Source organism: Bicyclus anynana, chromosome 17 (assembly GCF_947172395.1).
Source record: "Bicyclus anynana chromosome 17, ilBicAnyn1.1, whole genome shotgun sequence".
Classification (NCBI taxonomy): Eukaryota; Metazoa; Arthropoda; class Insecta; order Lepidoptera; family Nymphalidae; genus Bicyclus; species Bicyclus anynana.
Window position 1 is genome coordinate 15,844,483 of NC_069099.1, and position 22,056 is coordinate 15,866,538.

The 22,056-nt window shown below is 37.2% G+C and overlaps 2 protein-coding genes across 3 annotated transcripts; both read right to left on the minus strand.

The window, feature by feature from the left end:
* Positions 1 to 497: 497 nt before the first annotated feature.
* Positions 498 to 13,201, minus strand: LOC112050144 (glycosylated lysosomal membrane protein B). Its single transcript, XM_024088321.2, has 7 exons — positions 12,586 to 13,201; positions 12,050 to 12,295; positions 10,337 to 10,525; positions 7,786 to 8,016; positions 6,264 to 6,397; positions 5,379 to 5,516; positions 498 to 3,674 (listed from the first exon to the last, which is right to left on the minus strand). The coding sequence occupies exons 1-7, from the start codon at positions 12,652 to 12,654 to the stop codon at positions 3,494 to 3,496; spliced, it is 1,188 nt and encodes a 395-aa protein (XP_023944089.2). The 5' UTR covers positions 12,655 to 13,201; the 3' UTR covers positions 498 to 3,493.
* Positions 13,202 to 14,435: 1,234 nt separating this feature from the next.
* LOC112050154 (probable tRNA (guanine(26)-N(2))-dimethyltransferase) lies at positions 14,436 to 21,970 on the minus strand. 2 transcript variants are annotated; one of them, XM_024088337.2, is made up of 10 exons: positions 21,846 to 21,970; positions 21,490 to 21,741; positions 20,728 to 20,915; positions 20,219 to 20,447; positions 19,301 to 19,449; positions 18,747 to 18,915; positions 17,429 to 17,649; positions 16,582 to 16,719; positions 15,698 to 15,865; positions 14,436 to 14,603 (listed from the first exon to the last, which is right to left on the minus strand). In XM_024088337.2, exons 1-10 carry the CDS (start codon positions 21,879 to 21,881, stop codon positions 14,459 to 14,461), a joined length of 1,695 nt encoding a protein of 564 aa, XP_023944105.2. In that variant the 5' UTR covers positions 21,882 to 21,970; the 3' UTR covers positions 14,436 to 14,458. The 2 variants fall into 2 exon arrangements, with proteins under 2 accessions (XP_023944105.2, XP_052742412.1); XM_052886452.1 differs by having other exon boundaries at positions 17,269 to 17,649.
* Between the last annotated feature and the right edge of the window lie 86 nt (positions 21,971 to 22,056).

Sequence of the window (22,056 nt, forward strand, 5' to 3'; positions counted from 1 at the left end):
AACAAAGTGGATAACAGATATATTCAAATTATTAAAGACCTGTATTCCAAAAGTGTAAGCAGAATAAAGCTAGAAAGGAAAGGTGAAATGATCCCCATTAGACGAGGCCTAAGACAAGGTGACCCGCTTTCACCAAAACTATTTATAGCAGTGCTTGAAGGTGTCTTTCAAAACATAGAATGGGGAAGTAAGGGTATACAGATAAAAAACCGTCGCCTAACGCATCTGAGGTTTGCAGATGACATAGCCCTTTTTAGCGAAACTGCACCATCCCTAGAAAAAATGCTACAAGTCTTAGATGTGGAAAGCAAAAAAGTAGGTCTAAATATGAACCCAGACAAAACTAAAATCATGTCCAACAGCCAATTAAAGCCTATAAAAGTAAATAATAAAATGATAGAATATGTAGATAAGTATATTTATCTGGGGAAGCAAGTGTCATTTGACACAATCAACAACGAGATGGAAATAAACAGGAGAATAAACATAACCTGGAGCAGATACTGGGCACAAAAGGAGATTTTTAAAGGAAACTATATTTCAAAACACAAAAAAATAGTAATGGACACCTGTATTTTACCATGCCTAACATATGCCAGCCAAACATGGGTGTTTGATAACAAAACCAAAGGCAAAGTAAGGTCATGTCAGAGGGCAATGGAACGCAGTATGCTGAAATTGAAAAAAATCCATAAAGTCAGACATAAAATGATCAGAGAAAGAACCAGAGTCACAGACGCCTTAAAACATGCCTTGAAACAGAAATGGCAATGGGCAGGACATATATCGCGGTTGAAAGACGCCAGGTGGACACTTAGGGTCACTGAATGGCAGGGTCCACTAGGCAAAAGGAGAGTTGGCAGACCTCAGAAGCGCTGGACAGACGACATTGCTCAAGTGGCTGGTGGGGATTGGTTGAGGTCAGGACGGGACAGACGAAAGTGGAAATTGCTGGAGGAGGCCTATACCCAATACAATGGGATTCATGCAAACGTAAAATAAAAAAAAAAAAAAAAAAAAAATTGTATTACTAATTTGTATGAAAAATAAAGACTTTATTATTATTATTATTATTATTATTATAATAATACATTTATCCAATAAAAAACAATAATATCACATCATAATACAATGCTAGCAAACAATATTCTATAAAAATTATATTAAAAAGGGAGATTATAGTTCGGTGTGAAATAATTATCTAATATTTTCTATAATTTACACATTGTTATCTATTACACAATAAAGTTTTCGTTACAATTTACATTATAATACACTTTATTTATAAGTAATAGTTAATGGGGTAATTTTACTCGATTTTAAATAAATAATATAACAAAATTAAGATGAAATTGTTAAGAACACGTACAAATGCTCTGCACTGTAAAGTTTTATATTCAAATTGCTTGAATCCAGGGCTATCTGTTTAAACTATAAAAAAACAGTATACAATTTAATTTAGATAAATTGCTATAATTTAATTTATTTTAAATCAGGTTATGACCAGAAGAAGGAAAAAAAAATCTGGTCTATGTTGATCAGTGTGCGTTAAATAGATTTAAAAACCTCACTGAGATTAATCCATTTACTAGAGTTTTCAATGGCAGCAATCGAGCGCTAATATGTTGTTAAAGTTACGTATTTCTCCTAATATCTACAAAACCAGTATTAAAATTATGTTAAACTTGAAACTTAACATATATGTATACTGAGATCTTTGGTACATTTTGGAGAGCAAATACCAAATGATAATTTTAATAGTTATATTAGTTTTTAAGATTATTATATAGCCATGTCTTTTATTACCTAAGCGAAACTAAATGACCAAGTGGCCAAGACCTCTTGCATTAAAGTACAGCCTCCCGAAAGTGTTTTTGACGTGACAACGTCTTATAATTCGATGGAGCCGGCTGCACACTCAAAAAAAGATGACGTCATGCGCCGTTCTAGGGTTGCCAACTTTTTTTACAATATATATATTATAAAAAGTATATTCTGGTCTATGAAGATATTAAACATATTTTAGAAAAACGAACATTTTATTTTGAAAAATGCAACAATTCCATCAGTATTTTCTTATGACGTTGTCACGTTCAACTATCGTCGGTAAACCGATTTTTTTTTGTATTTTCAAATAGCATGGGAAGGTGACATCGCCTGATTATCGTGAATCGCGGCATACTTTCAAGACTGAAACGACCTGTCACCATACCCATGCTATCTGAAAAACACTAACAACTTAGATATTTGGTCTTCATTTGCTAGCAAGTATACAAAACATACATTGCAGCCTTTCTAATAAATCAAGCCTCAAGAACTCTGCAGAATATTTTTTTAAATGAACATCGCTTGCCTGCAGCTTTACCAATATTTGTTTTACAATTTACATACTTATACGGGGCATCCATATATTACTTTAAATGTTCAGGGAAGAGAGGAGGGGATTTTCTAATACACTAATTACTCGTAATTCTCGATAAATAAATTGTAAAATAGCAAGATAAAATAAATAATTCAAAAATACCTGACCGGGAAAAGAACACTAAAAAGAGTATAAATCAAGATTGAATAAATAGAAACAAAATTAAAATATAAACTGACAGCATCTGAGAGCTTAAAGTTAGATACTATAATATCAAAAGGCACTTGGGTTTTTTAAAACCTACACAATAATATTTCTTTAAAGGAAAATGACTCATAGTCGCAAATAAAAATCTGTTTCAAAGATCGAGAAGTCGCGTAAAAATGTATAAAGTTAAACATTATTTATAATTTTACCCGAATTATTGATGATTATAAAACAAATTATCATTGTTGTTTATATTAAAAATAATGATGCAAATTGTCAAATTTACATAAAAACACCTTCATGCACAAAAAAACCTATACAAATTTTATAACCCGGTTTTTTATGGATTGGGTTAAAAATGATACAAATTTTGAAAAATCAAGAGTCTAGCCCAGAGGTTCCCAAACTTTTTTTTCTCATAGACTTCTAATACAAGTGGTTCCAGTGGACCCCCCGCTTTTCTATCCAAAACATGTGGTTAGATTCACCTATGGAAATTTTCGTTGCAGCCAAATCAGCCACCACAAAATTACCGTTAAAAAAAACATTGTGAGAAACGATAACTTAGTTAAATAAATAATTGATTGTATGTGAATCATATAAATCAATAAAATTGTCCAAGGAAAAAGTTCTTTCAGCCAACTTCAATTTTTAATATCTACTCACAGCACAAGGAAGCAATCAAAACACAAACTATTTTATTTACAAAACTTCCCATTCAATATGAAACCAAATAAAGTTTCGTGGACCCCCGCTTACGAATCGTGAACCCCATTTTTATGTCACTTTAACGTAGAGCCCCTCCGAGTCTTCCGTAGACCCCTGGGACCACCTGGACCATTTGGATCTCACCAGAGGGGGATAGGAATGGGGTGGGGGGTCAGAAAAGCCTAGTGTAACAAACGGATGCCCCCTCAGCTACAACTAGTCCTCGTTAGCGAACATGGCCCTGCTGTTGTACCGCTGGCGGTGCCTGCGTACCAGTACGTAGACCATCCCGGACACGGCGAGCAGCACGGGCAGTAACAGCCCGCCGGATATGATCAGCACCACGTACCAGGAGAAGCTGTCGGTGGGCGGGGACCCGTACCCCACTGCGAATGACCTGGGAACGAACATTATATCATTGGTTTTTATGGCCTCTCTTCATATAGAGCTCAGACTTATTACACAAGGACTTGCCTCGCTAGACGTTACTTTTCTGTCAAAGTATTTGATCAACGATCTAATCTATATATATTTGAATTGCTGTTCGTTAGTCTCGTTAAAACTCGAGAACTGCTTAATGGATTAATCTTATCTTGGTCTTGAAATGTTCGTGGAGATATAGGGAAAGTTTAAACGGGTGAGAAAAATTAGAATGATTGCCGGGAAAACCATAAAAACTCTTTTCTATTTTCCATACAATCGTTTAAGAGTCAATTGGTAGGGGTAGAGTAGGGATGGGAAGAAGTGCACATTAGTCAAAGCGAAGCATGACCGGGTCTGCTAGTGTAATTATAAAAACTGTCTATAGAATTTTTACATAGTTGTAATCGTGTTTGTTGGTTAAAAAGCTATGTTAAAATACCTTTATGTGTAGTTTAATGATGTAAAAAGTAGTCAACAACTTCTTGTGTTAATATAATGTATTATTTTATACATTATATTAAACAAGAAGTATATACCTAATCTAAGCTCGTTTTCCTCAAAAAATGACAGTCAATTTTATTTGTGAATTAGAGTGGGTCTTTATGTAATTAGTCTGAGATATAGAAGGACAGTGATAGCCTAGTGGATATGACCTCTGCCTCCGATTCCGGAGGGTGTGGGTTCGAATCCGGTCCCGGGTATGCACCTCCAACTTTTCAGTTGTGTGCATTTTAAGAAATTAAATATCACGTGTCTCAATCGGTGAAGGAAAACATCGTGAGGAAACCTGCATACCAGAGAATTATCTTCATTCTCTGCGTGTGTGAAGTCTGCCAATCCGCATTGGGCCAGCGTGGTGGACTATTGGCCTAACCCCTCTCATTCTGAGAGGAGACTCGAGCTCAGCAGTGAGCCGAATATGGGTTGATGACGACGATAGAAGGAACTTTTAGTCCTACCACAATGCTAATGTGAGTACCCAACTAGTGGTTGAGATTTGCAACTACACCCCCGATCCCAGCACTGATTGTAAATCTGTGTAAAACTTAGACCATTATAAAGAAAGGAACTGCCTCGTAAACCGTTACCCCTCTGTCAAAGATCAAGAATCAATGATCTAACGCGTTTATAAACACTGTTGCTATAGAATCGGTGTTTCATTGTTGTAATCGTTTTCGTCGTGTAAAGAGCTCCCTAAAAATGCCGGTTTGTGTAGTTGAATAGCATAAAAAACGGCCAAAAACTTTTAGTTTAGTAAAAGATGGAGTAACGTTTCATTTGTAAGTATTTCTACCATAATTTTATCAAATTTGTATTTAAAACGATTTCTAAAAAGAATCGATTCTTTTGACGGAACAGCAAAAAATCGATTCTTTTGACGGAACAGCAAAAAATCGATCAAGTAATCGAACATTCTATATATATATTCTGTGGATAGTCTAAGCGATGTGTTGGTTAGTCTGTGTAAAAATTACGCGTGTGTGTATTGCGAGTCAATTATATAGTTGTGTGTAGTGTATGGACACAGAATATACTTAATGGTGTTAAATGGTTTCGATGTGTGAGTTTACCTCGTCCCCCCTCAAAAAACGACAGACTTTTTGTTGGTGAATTTGGGTGCTAAACAGGTCCATTATTTTTAATGGTCTAAGGTGAAAAAGACGAAGTGACCACTCACCACGCGGTGTAGTTGTGCTGCGCGTAGTACCCGTCGCCGCCCTCGCCGAAGGAGACCATCATGTCCTGCACGAGCAGGTTCGCTCGTCCGAACTCGTCGTAGAACGTCTTCATCGTGCTGCGTACTGGAAGACTTGTCCTGGAAAACGTAATATAAGGGTAAAGTTTACTTATAGTAAGATTAGAGCTTTTGAAGGCCTCCGTGGCGCAGTGGTAAGTGGGGATGATTTACAAGACGGAGGTCCTTGGGTTCGATCCCCGGCTGGGCTGATTGAGATTTTCTTAATTGGTCCAGGTCTGGTGGGAGGCTTCGGCCGTGGTTAGTTACCACCCTACCGACAAAGACGTACCGCCAAGCGATTTAGCGTTCCGGTACGATGTCGTGTAGAAAGGGGTGTGGATTTTCATCCTCCTCTTAACAAGTTAGCCCGCTTCCATTGCATCGTCACTTACCATCAGGTGAGACTGCAGTCAAGGGCCAACTTGTAAAGAATAAAAAAACCAGCATGCTCAGAAGCGGGATAGCGATCTTAGGGACATAATGTAGACTCTGTATACAATGATAGTAACAGGCTAGTTAAAACTTTTTTAAACTTATTCTTCAATAGTTCATTATTGTTCTACTAGATTAAAATATTTTTTTTGAGTTGTGATTATATGAAAATTTTAGCTTTTAAATATGTTTTTGACAATAAGAGCCAAGACGCCTGTCGGCCATGACAATCTATATTTCAACTGTTTCATGACGTCACTCACAATCCCTTACAATCGAAGGTCTAAGAGCAGACGAAATCGCGGAAATTCGCTTATTATTTTATAAAGTAATGGAATTTTCATCCTTAATGCGTTCAAAATAAGGTTTATAATAATGCTTCATGCAACTTACCTATTGAAGTAAGACACGTGAGCTATGGTCGAGCTGGCAACGCCGCGCTCAGCCTGGACGTACCCCACCGGCCGGAACTGCAGGTACCCGCCGATTGCGTAATTGTGCAGCGCTGGCGTTTTGATCTCTATCACCTGTGTCATAAGGTTCCATATTGTTTAATGTTTTTTCCTAACACAATACATGCAACATGCTGTGGTTGAGCTGGCAATGCAGCGCTAAGTCTGAACTATAGATACACGCCTACTGCGCTCGTGTTTTGAGCTCTATCACCTGTGTAATACAGTTCATTATTATTATTTAATGCCTTTCTTATACAATATATGAAACATGAGCCATGTCTGAGCTGGCAACGCCACGCTCAGCCATCTTCAAACACCTGCATGCTGCACTGGTATTTTGATCTCTATCACCTGTGTAATAAAGTTCATTGTAAATTTAATAATTTTTCTCACACACAACACATGAAAGTCGAGTTATGGTTGAGCTGGCAACGCCGCACTAACCCTGAGCTTCAAAAACTCGCTGGTGTTTTGATCTCTATCACTTGTGTCATAAGGTTGAGCTGGCAATGCACCGCTAAGCCTGAACTAGATACCTGCCTAAAGCCATGTTTTTTTTAATTTCATCACCTGCGGGATAAAGTTCATTATTATTTAATGCTATTCTTAACACATGAATCATGAGATATAGTTGAGCTGGTCAAAGTCAAAGTCAAAATTCATTTATTTCAATTAGGCTTAGTTTACAAGCACTTTTGAAAGGTCAAGATTATGTCATAATTTAAATTAAGTGGTAATAATAGTCGAAAACTTAAAACTAAAGTTACGAGGGTTCCAAACGCGCCTTGGTCCGAGAAGGCTCACAACAAACTCAGCCAAGGTTTTAAAAACTTATTAAAACTAAGCACACAGTCGTATATTGCAGTTTAACACCAAGCTTTTTTAATCATTAACACTATAATAAGCCTTTCCCAAAAGATTGTGTTTAATAAACACTTTGAACATTTTGAGAGACAAAACCGCGCTTAGCCTGAGCTTTACAAATCCGCCCACTGCTCTGGTGCTTCGATCTTTATTACCTGTGTAATAAAGTTCATTATTATTTAATTCTTTTACATAATATCACCTGTGTAACGAAGTGATCAGTTTCACCAGGTGAAACAGTGTCCAGTTGTGTGTGGATCATGTGGGGTCACCTCAGACCAATTATAGAAGGACCTGTATCGCACTCATAGTCACGAACAAAATCGTCTGTCATTTTCTGAGGAAAACGAGCTTAGATTTGGTATATATCTTAAACTAAACAAAAAGTTTTTACCCGTTTTTTACACAATTCAACTACACAAAAAGGTATTTTTACGGAGCTCTTTAACCGACGAACACGATTGATACCATTTAACATCGATTTTATAGAGACAGTTTTTATAATCGCATTAGATCGTTGATCATATACTTTGACAGAAAAGTAACGTCTAGCGAGGCAGGTCCTATACAATAATTGGTCTGAGGGGGTCACTCACCTCAAACACTCCGGGCGTGTGCTCATCGTCCAAGCTCTTCCGCATGGTGTAGCGCATGGTCTCGGTGGCGGAGTCCGTGCTGACCAGCAGCAGGTGCAGCGCGAACCGCGACGCGTTATACCCCGGCGTGCTGGTCAGGTTCACCAGGCTGACGTCGAACTGTGTCGAGTTGGCAGTGTGGATCAGATGGGGTAGTTCCACAGCATAGTCTTTGAATGGGATTAGGTCCAACTGTAAGGAAATATCAAAGTTTCACTCATGTACTTAGACCAACAAAGCTTATATTTGCTAAAGCAAAACATTTTTCAGCTATTTGGTAATGTCTTTAAGTGAATAAGAACACTTTGTTTCAAGTATAAAATTCTCAGAATCAGATTTTTGTTTAATACATTATTTCTTATTATTAATCTATACTAATATTATAAAGAGGTAAAGTTTGTAAGTTTGTAAGTTTGTCACATTTTTTAAATGGGGTAATCTTCGGAACTACTGGTCCGATTTTAAAAATTCTTTCACCAGTAGAATGCTACATTATCGGGGAGTGCTATAGGCTATATTTTATATTGGTATCATATATATTAGCCGAGTTATCCCAGTTTTTGTCATACAGGTCGGACTAAAAACCTTTTAAACAGACTTATTCGCATGCGCTGCCTTAACCATTGTGAAAAATTGAAATTAATGTATAGAGGCTTTATGTATCTTTAAAAGTTCTACAAAAAAGTCCGCGACGCCATATATCTATCTTCTATATATTAGCAGATATAGTACCTTTTGTGTTTTAAAAATTATTAATTTTATATACTTAGGTTTACGTCACTATTTATACAACTAGACTTTAATCCTTATTAAAATAAATTATTTAATAATCACAAGGATATTATGGAGATAAGATTTGCCCTTTACAGTATGTTAATTACTTAAATAGTTTCGGAGATAATACAAAATTTCTAAAAGACGCAGAAATTCCGCTGTATGACGCCCGGCGCTTTCATTTACGTAGTTCCCGTTCCCGTGTGAATATGGGGATCAAACATAGCCTTTGACACTCGCAAATAACGTAGCTTTCTATTGGTAAAACAATTTTCCAAATCGGTCCAGTAGATCCAGAGGTTACCTCCTACAACCACACGAACTTAACCTCTTTATATTATTAGCATAGAAGTCTCTATTTCTCTTGGTCATACCACCACTCTCGAAGGACTGGACCGATTTTGCTAATGGTAGGAGTAAGATAGAGAAGTTACAGGGTAGGGTAGGGTACGGGTAGGGAAGCGTAGAGAAGTGTAGGGGTAGGGTAGGTTTAGGGCCGGGTTTAGGGTAGTGGTAGGGTAGAGGTAGAGGTAGGGTAGTGGTAGGGTAGAGGTACGGGTAGGATAGGGAAGTGGTGGGGTAGGGGTAGGATAGGCGTGAGATAGGGGTACGGGTGGGATAGGGGTAGGAAAGGGATAGGGTACGGGGAGGGTAGGGGTAGGATGGGGGTAGGGTGTAGGTAAGGTAGGGGTAGGGTAGGGGTTGGTTTGGGGTAGGGTAGGGGTTGGATAGGGTAGGGTTGGGGTAGTGGTAGGGTAGGGTAGGGTAGGGTAGTAGTAAAGTTGACATCGAAATTTACGCGGACGAAGTCGCGGGCGTCCGCTAGTGATATTATAAACTAAACAACTTTCGCTGTTAATTAATGTTTTATAAAATATTATATTAACCATATCTAATTTTTCTAAGCTTAATAATCAAATTTATTTTCATTAATTTAAGAACAAGTTATATAATTAATTATAATTATATTAATTATAATTATTATTAGGTGTGAAATGACTAGTGATTTATACCCTCATTTTTATTTTATATGTTGGTAAACATTACTAGTACTATTAGTACTCATCAAGCAAGGCTGTAGTATTTATAGTTTAAAGGTTTTTTTTAGATTCTCATATTACTTACAACTTGTCCATATAATTACTATTGTATACTCAGAGGCACAATTATCCGCCCACTTTAATATGACGCGAGTATATTAAAGTGGGCAGATAATTGTGCCTCTAAGTATAGTATAAAAATCTCAATTGTAAAATATATACACAGGTGATATTTATCAATAAATAAGTTTCGCTACGTCATCAAGGATGCGTATTGATCGATCCCATTTTAAAAATATCAAAATTCTGAATTCAAAATTCATTTATTTTAAGTAGGCTCAGTTTACAAGCACTTTTGATTCGTAAGTTGACTATTTGTAAAGATTCTACCACCGGTTCGGAAGACAGGTTCTGCTGAGAAAAAACCGATAAGAAACTCAACAGTTGCTCTTTTAAAATAATGCGCCTTACTGTGCTTTTTGCTGTTTAATTTATTTATCTAGATCAGAGTTCCTAACCTAAACCTAACCTAACGCCAAGTTCACAACAATTGCCTTTCTACAAATGCTAATGCTCCAAAAACTAAAGCAATGTATACGAATGACATTCTTTATCTATAGGTCTCGTGATGAAGCTATCAATTGGATGTTTGATGACAATAAGCCTTATTGTTATTGTAAGTGGTAGGTAAACCTCACCTTGATCGCAACAGTGCCATGTTCTTCACTTCTATCGTTATTCAGAGTCCCATAAACCCGCACCATGGCTTCCTTCTCTGTTGTACTTATCTCTTTCACGTGCCACATCATGTGATCTAGATTGTGGATATGGTGGGGCAGGTTTGGGTCGAAATGGCCGTTGTCTTTTAAATCATTATATTCGTAGATCTGGAAAGTAAAACATATATTGTCAGATATAGAATATACAAAAACTATTTGGTTAGTTAAATATCTAGTGGACAACTGTAACTTAGTTCATGTGAAATTCAGCATGAGAGAGAAGCTATGGGTCTATCTAGGTTCTATTTTCCATTCCAAATTTCAGCCAAATCAGTTAACAGTTAAGTAGTAAGTTGACGACCAGTAGTATGACGGTGGATTTACAAGACAGGGGCCTGGGTTTAATCTCTGGCTGGGTAGATTTAGATTTCCTTAATTGGTCCAAGTCTGGCTGGTGCAAGGCTTCGGCCGTGGCTAGTTACCACCCTACTGATAAAAATGTACCAAGCGATTTACCAATTAAAATAAAGCTATTGGAGCTTGTTAGAAAAGAATTTTGATTAAGAATATTTCATTAACATAGCTATAGAACAAAGACTATGATTGCATTAAGATGACCATATCTAGTATGTAAATTCATAACAATAATGTATCACTAACCTACATTTTAATCACAACAAATATGAATGTATAAACAACTCTATTGCTAGAGGATAAAGTTCATTTTAATTTCAATCATTACCTTCTGCCATATGTTCAGAGTTCTGAGTCATGCAATGATGCTGTAAAGGCAAAGGCAGATAGGATAATAATGATTTTGTTACTGCAAATTTGTTATTGGAAATAGTTATATGTATTTTGGCTATTGGCAACACAAATCTTTGTCTGCCTCCATGGTCTTGGTTTGATCCCACGGTTGGGCCACGGTTTTCTTAATTTGGTTAAGTTACCCTACCAACAATAACATTCTATCTGTAAAACACATTAGTATAGTAACCCAAAGTACAATATGTCAGTCTATGTAATTGGTAACCAAACACCAAACAGTTGTGTATACAAGACAAACATGCACATGAAATTATGTATACACAGGTTGTTTGAACTCTTTGTTCATTATAATTTTATTATACATTTCTTTGAGGCAGTTTAAACAAAGAAGAATTTTGTAATATCCTTAATTATATGCACTGTCTGTTGCCCTCACTATCGCAAAAAAATTTGCAACACAATTGGCTTTTGTTATAATAGCAGAGTATCTATTTTTTTATACTAACCCATTACTACTTTATAATATACTAGCAGATGCTGCACCTAAGTGGATCCCATAGAAATATGGGAATAAAATATAGCCTATAGCACACAGGGTAGTGTAGTTTCACAACCATGAAAGAATTTTTCAAATCAGTTCAGTAGATTCAGAGACTAACCAATGCAAGCAAACAAACAATCAAATCTTTCCTCTTTATAATATTAGTATAGATAATTGAAATGAAATCATCTAGAACTTGTGGTTTAGATAATATATTTAAAAGATATGGCAAATATTTTTTTAAATAACTACTAAAGTGAAACATGTGAAAGTACTTACATGGTGTAAGTACTTTCAACAAAGTGGATATACATTGCTCAGAAAGCTTAATATCTAGTCTACAAAGTCCATAAAAAAAACCAATATAATTCAAAGATACTCACTTTATCTAATGCTGTAGCAAAACTATATAAAGGTGTCTCAGACATATAAAATCCTGTTGGGTTGTTCCCATCCCAAACAATATCTAGTGATGATTTTAGTTTTGTCACTGCAAATATAACAGTAGGTATGCTTCTTGTGAAGTCCCATATTTGGTGGATGGTGTCGGATGCACCGTCACATCTGACATACATTAAGATTGTGTCATTTGTACAGGTTTTACAGCCTGGATTGACTTTTGATGATATCTAGAATGAAAATTTGGAGAATAGGGTAAAACTAGTAAATGACTTTTCCTATTCCATTTTTTTATCTACTACAATGTAAGCTGTAAATTGAACATAAAAGAAATTTTTTTATGTTAACTTACAAATTAATTCAAATACTACTACTTTTGTATCAAATGTATAGGATTACAAAAACCACGTCGATAAAAATAGATATAAGAGACAAGGAAGTACAGTATCTAAATTCGAAACAAGAAAATAATGAAAAAATGGGAGGTGGATTCAAATAAAAAACGAATTCGTTAAATTACCTTTCTCTCCTGTGCAACAGTAATTGTACCCGAAAGTAGCACAATAACTATTAAAGTATTTAACTGCATTATTATCGGAGCAGGAAGATTTATTACAATAAAAACACTTCGAGCACTAAGGGTCGAGTTCACGAGTCGTTAAACATAACAATACAAATTACACGATAAACTGAAGAAAGTACACCTCGGCACGTGCGGGGCGGCTTTATGACAATAAAAATATGTGGATGGGAGATAACACGTATCGAGAATTAGCTGTGTAATTACATTTATTTGAACTTAAAAATTAAAAACATCATTACTTTGTTTGACATTAGTTAAATACGTCAAAAATTTTGCGTCATACGGTTATTATACGGCAGGTTTAAAAATCATACGTATTATTTAAATTTTGGTACGCGATTTGTTCTTCTAATTTTAGTAGCGTTATACTTAGTTCAAATCAAAATTCCACTTCCGCATTAGAATGACATTGACGGATACTATTTCGTTCAGAAAATTGAATTGATTTTTTTTAATTATTCTCTTTAAAAAAAGATTCCGACGAATGGAGAACCTCCTTCTTTTTTGAAGTCAGAAAAGAGTTCTTGTGATTATGACATTGTTCAATGATGATAACAGCTATGCATTCTCTACCTTTTTTTTTAAATAATATTTGCCATATCTTTTTAGTTATAATATGACCGACATTCCCATTCCCCTCCAATTAGATTAGAGATTAATTCCTCGGGAAAGTGGGTACGACAATAGACCAACGGGGCGGGGATCGAACCACCACCCCTCGGTGATGAGTCCGACCGCTCTTAGAGTTGAGCTATAGAGGCTTTACACAGAGAGTCTCAGGTAGACGGGAGAATGGTACTAACTACAATGTAGGTAGGTATCATTTGAGATAACTTATTATATCTGTGCATTTGCATAAGTTTGCATACAGTATGTGGTATGGTCCATCGATAGTAAGTATATTTAACAAAAGTTTTCCGTTAAACAAATTAAAATGAAAAATACTTACTGCTTTCCTAAAAAAACAGACAAACACACGCTAGAGAGTATGGCCTTGTAATGAGTTAAATACCTTCTTAACGAAAAAGATTTTAGATTTGGAACATAAAATGAACTTTTATTCACTTTCTTAAAATGAACTGAAAGGAGGTTGGCGAAAGTGGGAATCACAAGTGTAGTACACTCATACATTTGTATTAATTAATTTTTTTTTAAAGAATATTTGCCATGTCTTTTTAAATATGACCAATATTCCTATTCCCCTCCAACTAGTCGGGAAAGACTGTACTAGGAGTGGGTACGACAATAGACCAACGGGGCGGGGATCGAACCACTTAATAAGATGCTTGTAAAAAAAATATTGAGATTTTACAGAACGGGAATCAAGATTACTTCTAATACTTAGCACAGTAAAATTGTTCTACTTGTTGCCCGAGACCGAATTTCATTACTTTAAATGTTGGAAAATACACTTAAGTAATTCATCGATGTTTTTATTTGTTTAAACTAATATACTAATAGTTTAAACAAATTAACACTTAGTAAAATAATAGCAAAGAATATATTTAAATTGTATCCATAAAAAAGTAATAAAGTAGAAATTGTACCTACAATAGGACTTTAATCTGGAGTCTGGCAAGTTCGTTGATGGCACTCCCATGATATGCGGGCGACGGGGGGAAAGACTGCGCGGGTGTGAAATCTTGCGTGTGAGATGAAGTGAGGTGCATCAGTCGTGGGTTTTTAATTCATCGCTACACTCCCCCTGGCTTGCGCGGAACATCGGGAGTTTTACGAACGAAGTTGCCAAGCTATAATTAGGAAAGTTTGTCGTAAAAGAATAAACCATATTTATATATTTTTTCTTTATTTATGTAACAGTCTGTTCAATGTTAGATTTTTTGTGAACTTCGTCATCACTTGGTGGCGAGTGGTCTCGTTTGCCGGCGTTTTTCTTCTTGCTGCTGTGCTTGTTCTGATTTCGTAACGCCTTCGATACCTTCTCTTCACCGATACTAGAAAAATAATGGATTTCGTGAGATATAAAGAAAAACCAAAAGATAACAGACATAAATTTCACATCAACATTACCTAATACCAGAGATTTTATAATAGAGATATGTCAATAGCGCGTCAAAACTGAGGCGAAGTAAAGCGGCTAACTAAAGCTACTGTTACACATGCTCATTTCAAACACGAAAGCATGCTACTATTGAGCAATTGCTACTTATTAGCATGTGTACGCAACATTGCTGATAATGAGCAGGCTTATTTCGAGCTTGCTCAAATTCAAATTTAATTTATTTTAAGTAGGCTCAGTTTACAAGCACTTTTGACACGTCAGTTGACTATTTGTAAAGATTCTACCACCGGTTCGGAACTCAACAGTTGCTATTTTGAAATGGAAAAGTCATACAGTATTATAATTAAATAATATAAGTAAAAAAAATCATAACATGGCAAAAGAATGCTCTAAATCGATTTAGTAGATCCAGACTAAATACTAACTAATATTAATAAAGATTGTTTGTTTGTTTGAATGCGCTAATCCCAGTAACTACTGGTCCGATTTGAAAAATTCTTTCAGTGTTAGATAGCCCATTTTACAAGGAATGCTATAGGCTATATATTATTCCTGTATTCCTACGGGAACGGGAACCACACGGCGTCATCTATAGCTTGGCAACTTCGTTCGTAACACTTCCGATGGTCCGCGCGGGACGGGGGGCGTGTAGCAATGAATGGAAAACTCACGTCTGATGCACCTCACTTTCCCGCACGCACGATTTCATCCGCGCAGTCTTCCCCGTGTCATCAACGAACTTGCCAGACCATAGTATTTACCCCCCCGTCGCCCGCATATCATCAACGAACTTGCCAGACCATAGTATTTAGCCCCCGTCGCCCGCATATCATCAACGAACTTGCCAGACCATAGTATTTACCCCCCGTCGCCCGCATATCATCAACGAACTTGCCAGACCATAGTATTTCCCCCCCGTCGCCCGCATATCATCAACGAACTTGCCAGAGCACAGTATTTTCCCCCCGTCGCCCGCATATCATCAACGAACTTGCCAGACTATAGGTAGTATTAGTATAGACGTACTTGACAGCGGCCCTGGAGCCGGGCCCCCAGTGCGGCGCGGGGTTGAACTGGAAGCGCAGCTGCCCGTCGCGCCGGCTGATGGGGTTGGCGTCGGGACGTTCGCTCAGGTCGACCCCACTCTTGATGGGTTGCGACAGTATGTACTTCGCGACTGGGTCCGACTCTAGTCTGTAAACAAATATCATCATCAGCATCATCATCATCATCATCATCATCATCACATATACACACATTATAAAACGCTTACAGAGTTTATAGCTATTAGTTAATTAATCATTTAGTTTTAGTCTTTAGTCTTTTCTTTCATCTCAAAAAAAATAAAAAATGAAAAAAAAATTTTCATTTTTTATTTTTTTTTCATAATTTGTTTGTAATCTAATATATAAAATTCTCGTGTCGCGGTGTTCGAACTTGAACTCCTCCGAAACGGCTCGACCGATTTTGATGAAATTTTTTGTGCATATTCAGTAGGTCTGAGAATCGGCCAACATCTATTTTTCAAACCCCTAAATCCTAGGATAGGGTAGTGGTAGGGTAGGGGTATGGTATAGGGATAGGGTAGGGGTAGGGTAGGGTAGTGGTAGGGTAGGTTTATGGTATAGGGATAGGGTAGTGGTAGGGTAGTTGTAGGGTAGGGTAGGGTAGGGTAGGGTAGGGGTAGGGTAGAGGTACGGTAGGGGTAGGGTAGGGGTAGGGGTAGGAGTATGGTAGTGTAAGGTAGGGATAGGGAAGAAGTGCAAATAAATAAATTAATAAGTCAAAGCGAAGCTTGAGCGAGTCCGCTAATATTTTATATAAAATATTTAGGTATGTAGTATTAGCCTAACCCCTCTCTTGTTTAGAGGAGACTTGTGCTCAACAGTCTGATGATGATGAAGACTCACTTGGCAGGTTTGACAGGGTGCGTCTTTTCCCACGTGCGAATGATGTCCCACACGAGCTGCGCGGGCGCCGCTGTCTTGATGGACAGCTTGGCGGCGTGCGAGTACGACACCTTGTAGCCCGCGTTCAGAATCGCAGACCTGCAGACGAAACAATTACTTCGTAGGTAGGTATACAGAACCAATAAGTTAGATACAGGATCCACCACTTCGAACGTTTTGAACACAGCTAACGGCACAGACTACCTCGGACGGCTGAGTCAACCGAACGCAAGGCGCGCGTTTTGAATCAGTCACTGCACTGCAATGATAATTTTATACTATAGATTGGTTACGTCCCTACAAAATCACCGCAACCATATTTATAATTATTTTTTACACTTCCTGAACACACAACTCGACATTGTTGACTATATTTAGGTAATATTTGTTTAAATAACGTTCTTTGTTGACTACCACCAACAGTGAGTTGTGTATAAATTTCCTCTTTTTAGTGCCTCATTTTTAATGCACACACATCTAACTGTATTTAATATCATTGCTGAACTGCACTTAAGGACTTCAAGACATGAAGTACATGTTGTTAGACCATACAATATTATAACAAAATATAAGTTAACATAATTCGAACATCGTCAAAGTACAAAAATCTAAGGCAGTCGGGTTAGAATCCACAGTAGGGTGACATACCTCATGGTCAACATGGGCATGGTCTCCAGATGCACCCTCCCGAACAGTTTGTCCTGCGTGTAGTACAGCGGCGCGTCGGGCAGCTCCTCGTGCACCATGGCCAGCACGCCGCGCATGCGCTTGGCGGTGCCGAACAGCGCCCAACAGTAGGGTGACGTACCTCATGGTCAACATGGGCATGGTCTCCAGATGTACCCTCCCGAACAGTTTGTCCTGCGTGTAGTAGAGCGGCGCGTCGGGCAGCTCCTCGCGCACCATGGCCAGCACGCCGCGCATGCGCTTGGCGGTGCCGAACAGCGCCGGGTTGTCCTGCACGTGCGTCAACACGCGCGACACGAACGCATCGTCGTGGATCGGCGCCGACCATATTGGACCGCCTAGCTGTAAACAACACGTCAATTTAAATTAATCCCAAATATGTACCAACAAGCGCCCTCAACAAATTCCGCGGGACAAAAGAGCCACTGCTGAGTTTCACGTTTTAGATCACACACACACACACACTAGATATGGCTTGCAACGCGTTAGTCATGATATGGCTCGTTACGCGTTAGTTATATGGCTCGCTACACGTTATAGTCATGTTATGGCTCGCTACGCGTTAATCCTGATATGGCTCGCTACACGTTATAGTCATGTTATGGCACGCTACGCGTTAGTCACGATATGGCTCTCTACGCGATAATCCTGATATGGCTCGCTACACGTTATAGTCATGTTATGGCACGCTACGCGTTAGTCACGATATGGCTCTCTACGCGTTAATCCTGATATGGCTCGCTACACGTTATAGTCATGTTATGGCACGCTACGCGTTAGTCACGATATGGCTCTCTACGCGTTAATCCTGATATGGCTCGCTACACGTTATAGTCATGTTATGGCACGCTACGCGTTAGTCACGATATGGCTCTCTACGCGTTAATCCTGATATGGCTCGCTACACGTTATAGTCATGTTATGGCACGCTACGCGTTAGGCACGCTACGCGTTAGTCACGATATGGCTCTCTACGCGTTAATCCTGATATGGCTCGCTACACGTTATAGTCATGTTATGGCACGCTACGCGTTAGTCACGATATGGCTCTCTACGCGTTAATCCTGATATGGCTCGCTACACGTTATAGTCATGTTATGGCACGCTACGCGTTAGTCACGATATGGCTCTCTACGCGTTAATCCTGATATGGCTCGCTACACGTTATAGTCATGTTATGGCCCGCTACGCGTTAGGCGTTAAACTTAATGTTCGACTTTGTGCTTTTTATTTGATCAAGTATAGAGAGTTACTTAGTGAAGCAGACCTCATGATTGAGAAATTTTAATGACTGGAAAGAAAGATACAAAAAATGGTTCAAATATTTTTCTTGCCAATAACTTGTTTTAGCTCTATGCACAACTAGGTGATATAGGACTTGAAGAATAAAAGAAGAGTTTTTAAAAGAGAAGTTTTAAGAGATAAATAACATCTCTCACATGATGCCTCTGGTTGCAGTGACTACAGTACTCCCCCACGGGCGGCGCCGCCGGTAGGTAGCCCTTGGTTTGCTGAGGGTTCTTCTCCGTGGGGTTGGGCTTGAATCCGCCCAGCGGCTGCAAGGTGATGTTGTCACAACCCACGCAGTGGTACACCATCGAGAGTTTGCTAGAAAAAATAATATTTGCTTTTACTTCCTGTACAACTTGCCATGCAATAATCAAATGTTAGGAACTTGTCCAGCATAATAATTGTTAATAGTCATAATATTTAAAAAAAAAAATCCACTTCAGAACATTAATGTACCCACGAAACTAAAAAGAGATAAATTAACAATATGATATTTTCTACCTATCACTTTGAAGGAGGTGCCGAGCCAGTGATTTTATTAATGCAAGGCATAATATCATGAAGATTTTTATTTCTCAGATGTGGTTTTTTCAGTAACAACTAATATCAACAACACACGGGTTTGGCAAGAACTTCAAAGTGATCATTAGGTAAAAAATATTATACCTAATTTTATATTTCCCTTTTATTATCTGTCACTAACCTGGTAGTCTTCTTGCAGTGTATGGCCCCAGAGTAGATTTTGACAAACACTCGTATATAGAAGTCAGCTGATATACTCAACAGTGGTACAATGTAGCGACTGTATCTGTTTGCGTGCTGCTCTATGCACTGTAGTAGAATTCTCAAAGCCTACAAACAATTTTACGTATTCATTGTTGAAATATGCCAGATTACTGTCAAAGCTATATGGGGTTTCATATCTATATATCAGGAGTTTATGTGTTCATGCAACTCATTGCAAATGTTTGTCAAATGTCTAATATTGTCACTAGGGTTGAAATGTGGGAGTTATGGTGCCATTTCACTCCCCAATGGATGGCTTATTGTTACTCTCAGCTCAAGAGTTTCATAATCATAGAAGTGTCAGATAGTCAAACTGATAGATAGTTCCATGTTACTGTGAGAGATAGATTTATAACACAGTAGCTGACGCTGCGCGGTTTTACCCGCGTTTTTAACATTTCTCGTAAGAATACGGTTATAAAATATAGAAAGAATTTTTAAAATCTGACCAGTAGTTGCTGAGATTAGAGCTTTCAAACAAACAAACTCTTCAGCTTCAGATTAGTATAGGTAGATAGTGCGTAGTGAATGGATTCGTAAGCCGTTTTATGTGCCTGACATCTGGGCACTAGACGCATTGCTAGACAATAAGTATGCTTGTATGTGTGTTAAAGAATTAACTTTTATGATCACATAGTCACAGAAGTGGACATATGTTTGTAGTAAAAATTGTTAAATTGATAATGTTGATTGAAAAATTTATAAAACATCTACCTCACAAACTCACAATCTTTACCTCATTATAATATAAGTATAGATGACAAATACATAACTTTCGAATAAACTATCAGACACTTATCAGATGGTGGCAAAACAGGCCCTTAATCAGACTTACCATTTCATGGCAACACTTAGTCTTAAGACTGACAGCACCATATTTACAATAGCAAGTCTCAGGAGAGTTGCCCGCCAACACTGCCATGTCTGTTGCCGTCACCAGTAGCAGCCCACCGTCCTGTACACTCTGTACTGCTGAGTCAAGGAAGATGGACGGACAACCATATGGGTCCAGGTCGATGGCTGCAAACCTCTGGCTTGGATGCTTGTGTTTGTACATTAACATGCTGGAAGTAAGTTAAAATAATTATGCTAAAAAACAAGTTATAATATTTAAATTTAATCAATATTCAATTTCTATTATTTTTAGTTTTATTGTGAAGATTTCATAGCATTTTATTAATACTTTCCAGTAACACTTTATTAGAAAACATCCTTCATAACAGTTGAAGAATCAAAGCTAAAAAAATACTGGTTTTCTACAATTTAATGTTGACTAGAACTTTTTAATTTTTACTGATTGTAAAATTTGTAATGTATAAAAAAAATTATAAATAATAAGCTTACCAAGCATCATCATGGCTGGTTTCAATCAGATCTTCTACACCATTGTGTACTATGTTTGACTTGATGGTCTCCACTGCTTGTTCAGACAAGTCATTGGCAATAATTTTTGTTATGTTTGGCACTTCTTTAGCATAGCGAATGCTTCTTAGACCTGTTGCTGATAGGGCCTCTAGAATTGTCACTGGAATCTATGAAAATAATAACATGAGACACACTAATACCCCCCAGTGCCTCCGCTGAGGTCCCATTAAGGAGCCAATGGCACTTAGACAATCAGAAAAAAAAGATGCATGCTTGTGCCAATTACAAGTGTAGATTATGTTTACTTGATAAATAAATATTATTTTTACTTATTAGCTATTTTTTTAATAAACTATAATATTTTATTAATTTTTTTGTCTCTCTTGACAAAAATATTTATTGCAAAGCTTTTCTGTTTTGTTGTTTCACTCTATTTATTGCTTAAAACAGCATTAAAATCCATTGGATAGTTTATAAAATCTAAGTGAAAAGACACCAAGTGCAATTTCTTTTAATATTTAAATTTATAAGATAGATTTTCTAATAAATTAAATATAGTAGTAATTTTATACAATTTATTAAAGCTATTTATTATTTAAAACAATTAAAAGTTAACTCTTCACTGCAATCTTATCAGGAGTGACAATGTAGTCTATAGTACTATATATTTTCTCATTTCCATCAAATAGGTTATACAACACTCCTGCCAGAGTGGATTTATAAGAATTGTATATAACAAACCTCGGGATTAGTGCCATTTCCAGTTGCATCGTTAACAATTTTTTCAGATTTTTTAACTTTGAGAGCCCTAGTGAGCTTTTCTTCCATGTAATCCTTAGTAAAAACACTTAATACAGCTATGCTTAGATCCCTATTGAATTCTTGTACTGGGTTGTAGAAAACTTTTTCGGATGTAAGGCGTATTTCTGCTTGCCCTTCTTGTATACTTTTTTTTGCTGTCGCAACTGTAGAAGCTTCCATTTTCATAATTTTCTATAAATAAAGAGGATTTATAGTAAACGAAATAATGATTTTACTTCATGCTTGTAAAATAGCATTTAGAGTGGAATTATTTATTTATTATATATTGTACTTACTAAGTTATATCTTAATAAAAATCTAAAATATTTCATATAAACGTAGAAAATGTTTTGAAAACAAAATTGGTTATGTTTTGTTCACAGCAAAACACATTTTTAGTTTTTACGGGGCGGCAGCTGACTTTGACAACAACTATTTTAATTGCCGTCTACCGTCAGCGTCACAAGATAATGATTTTGACAAATTCGCTTATAGTTCATCAACAGT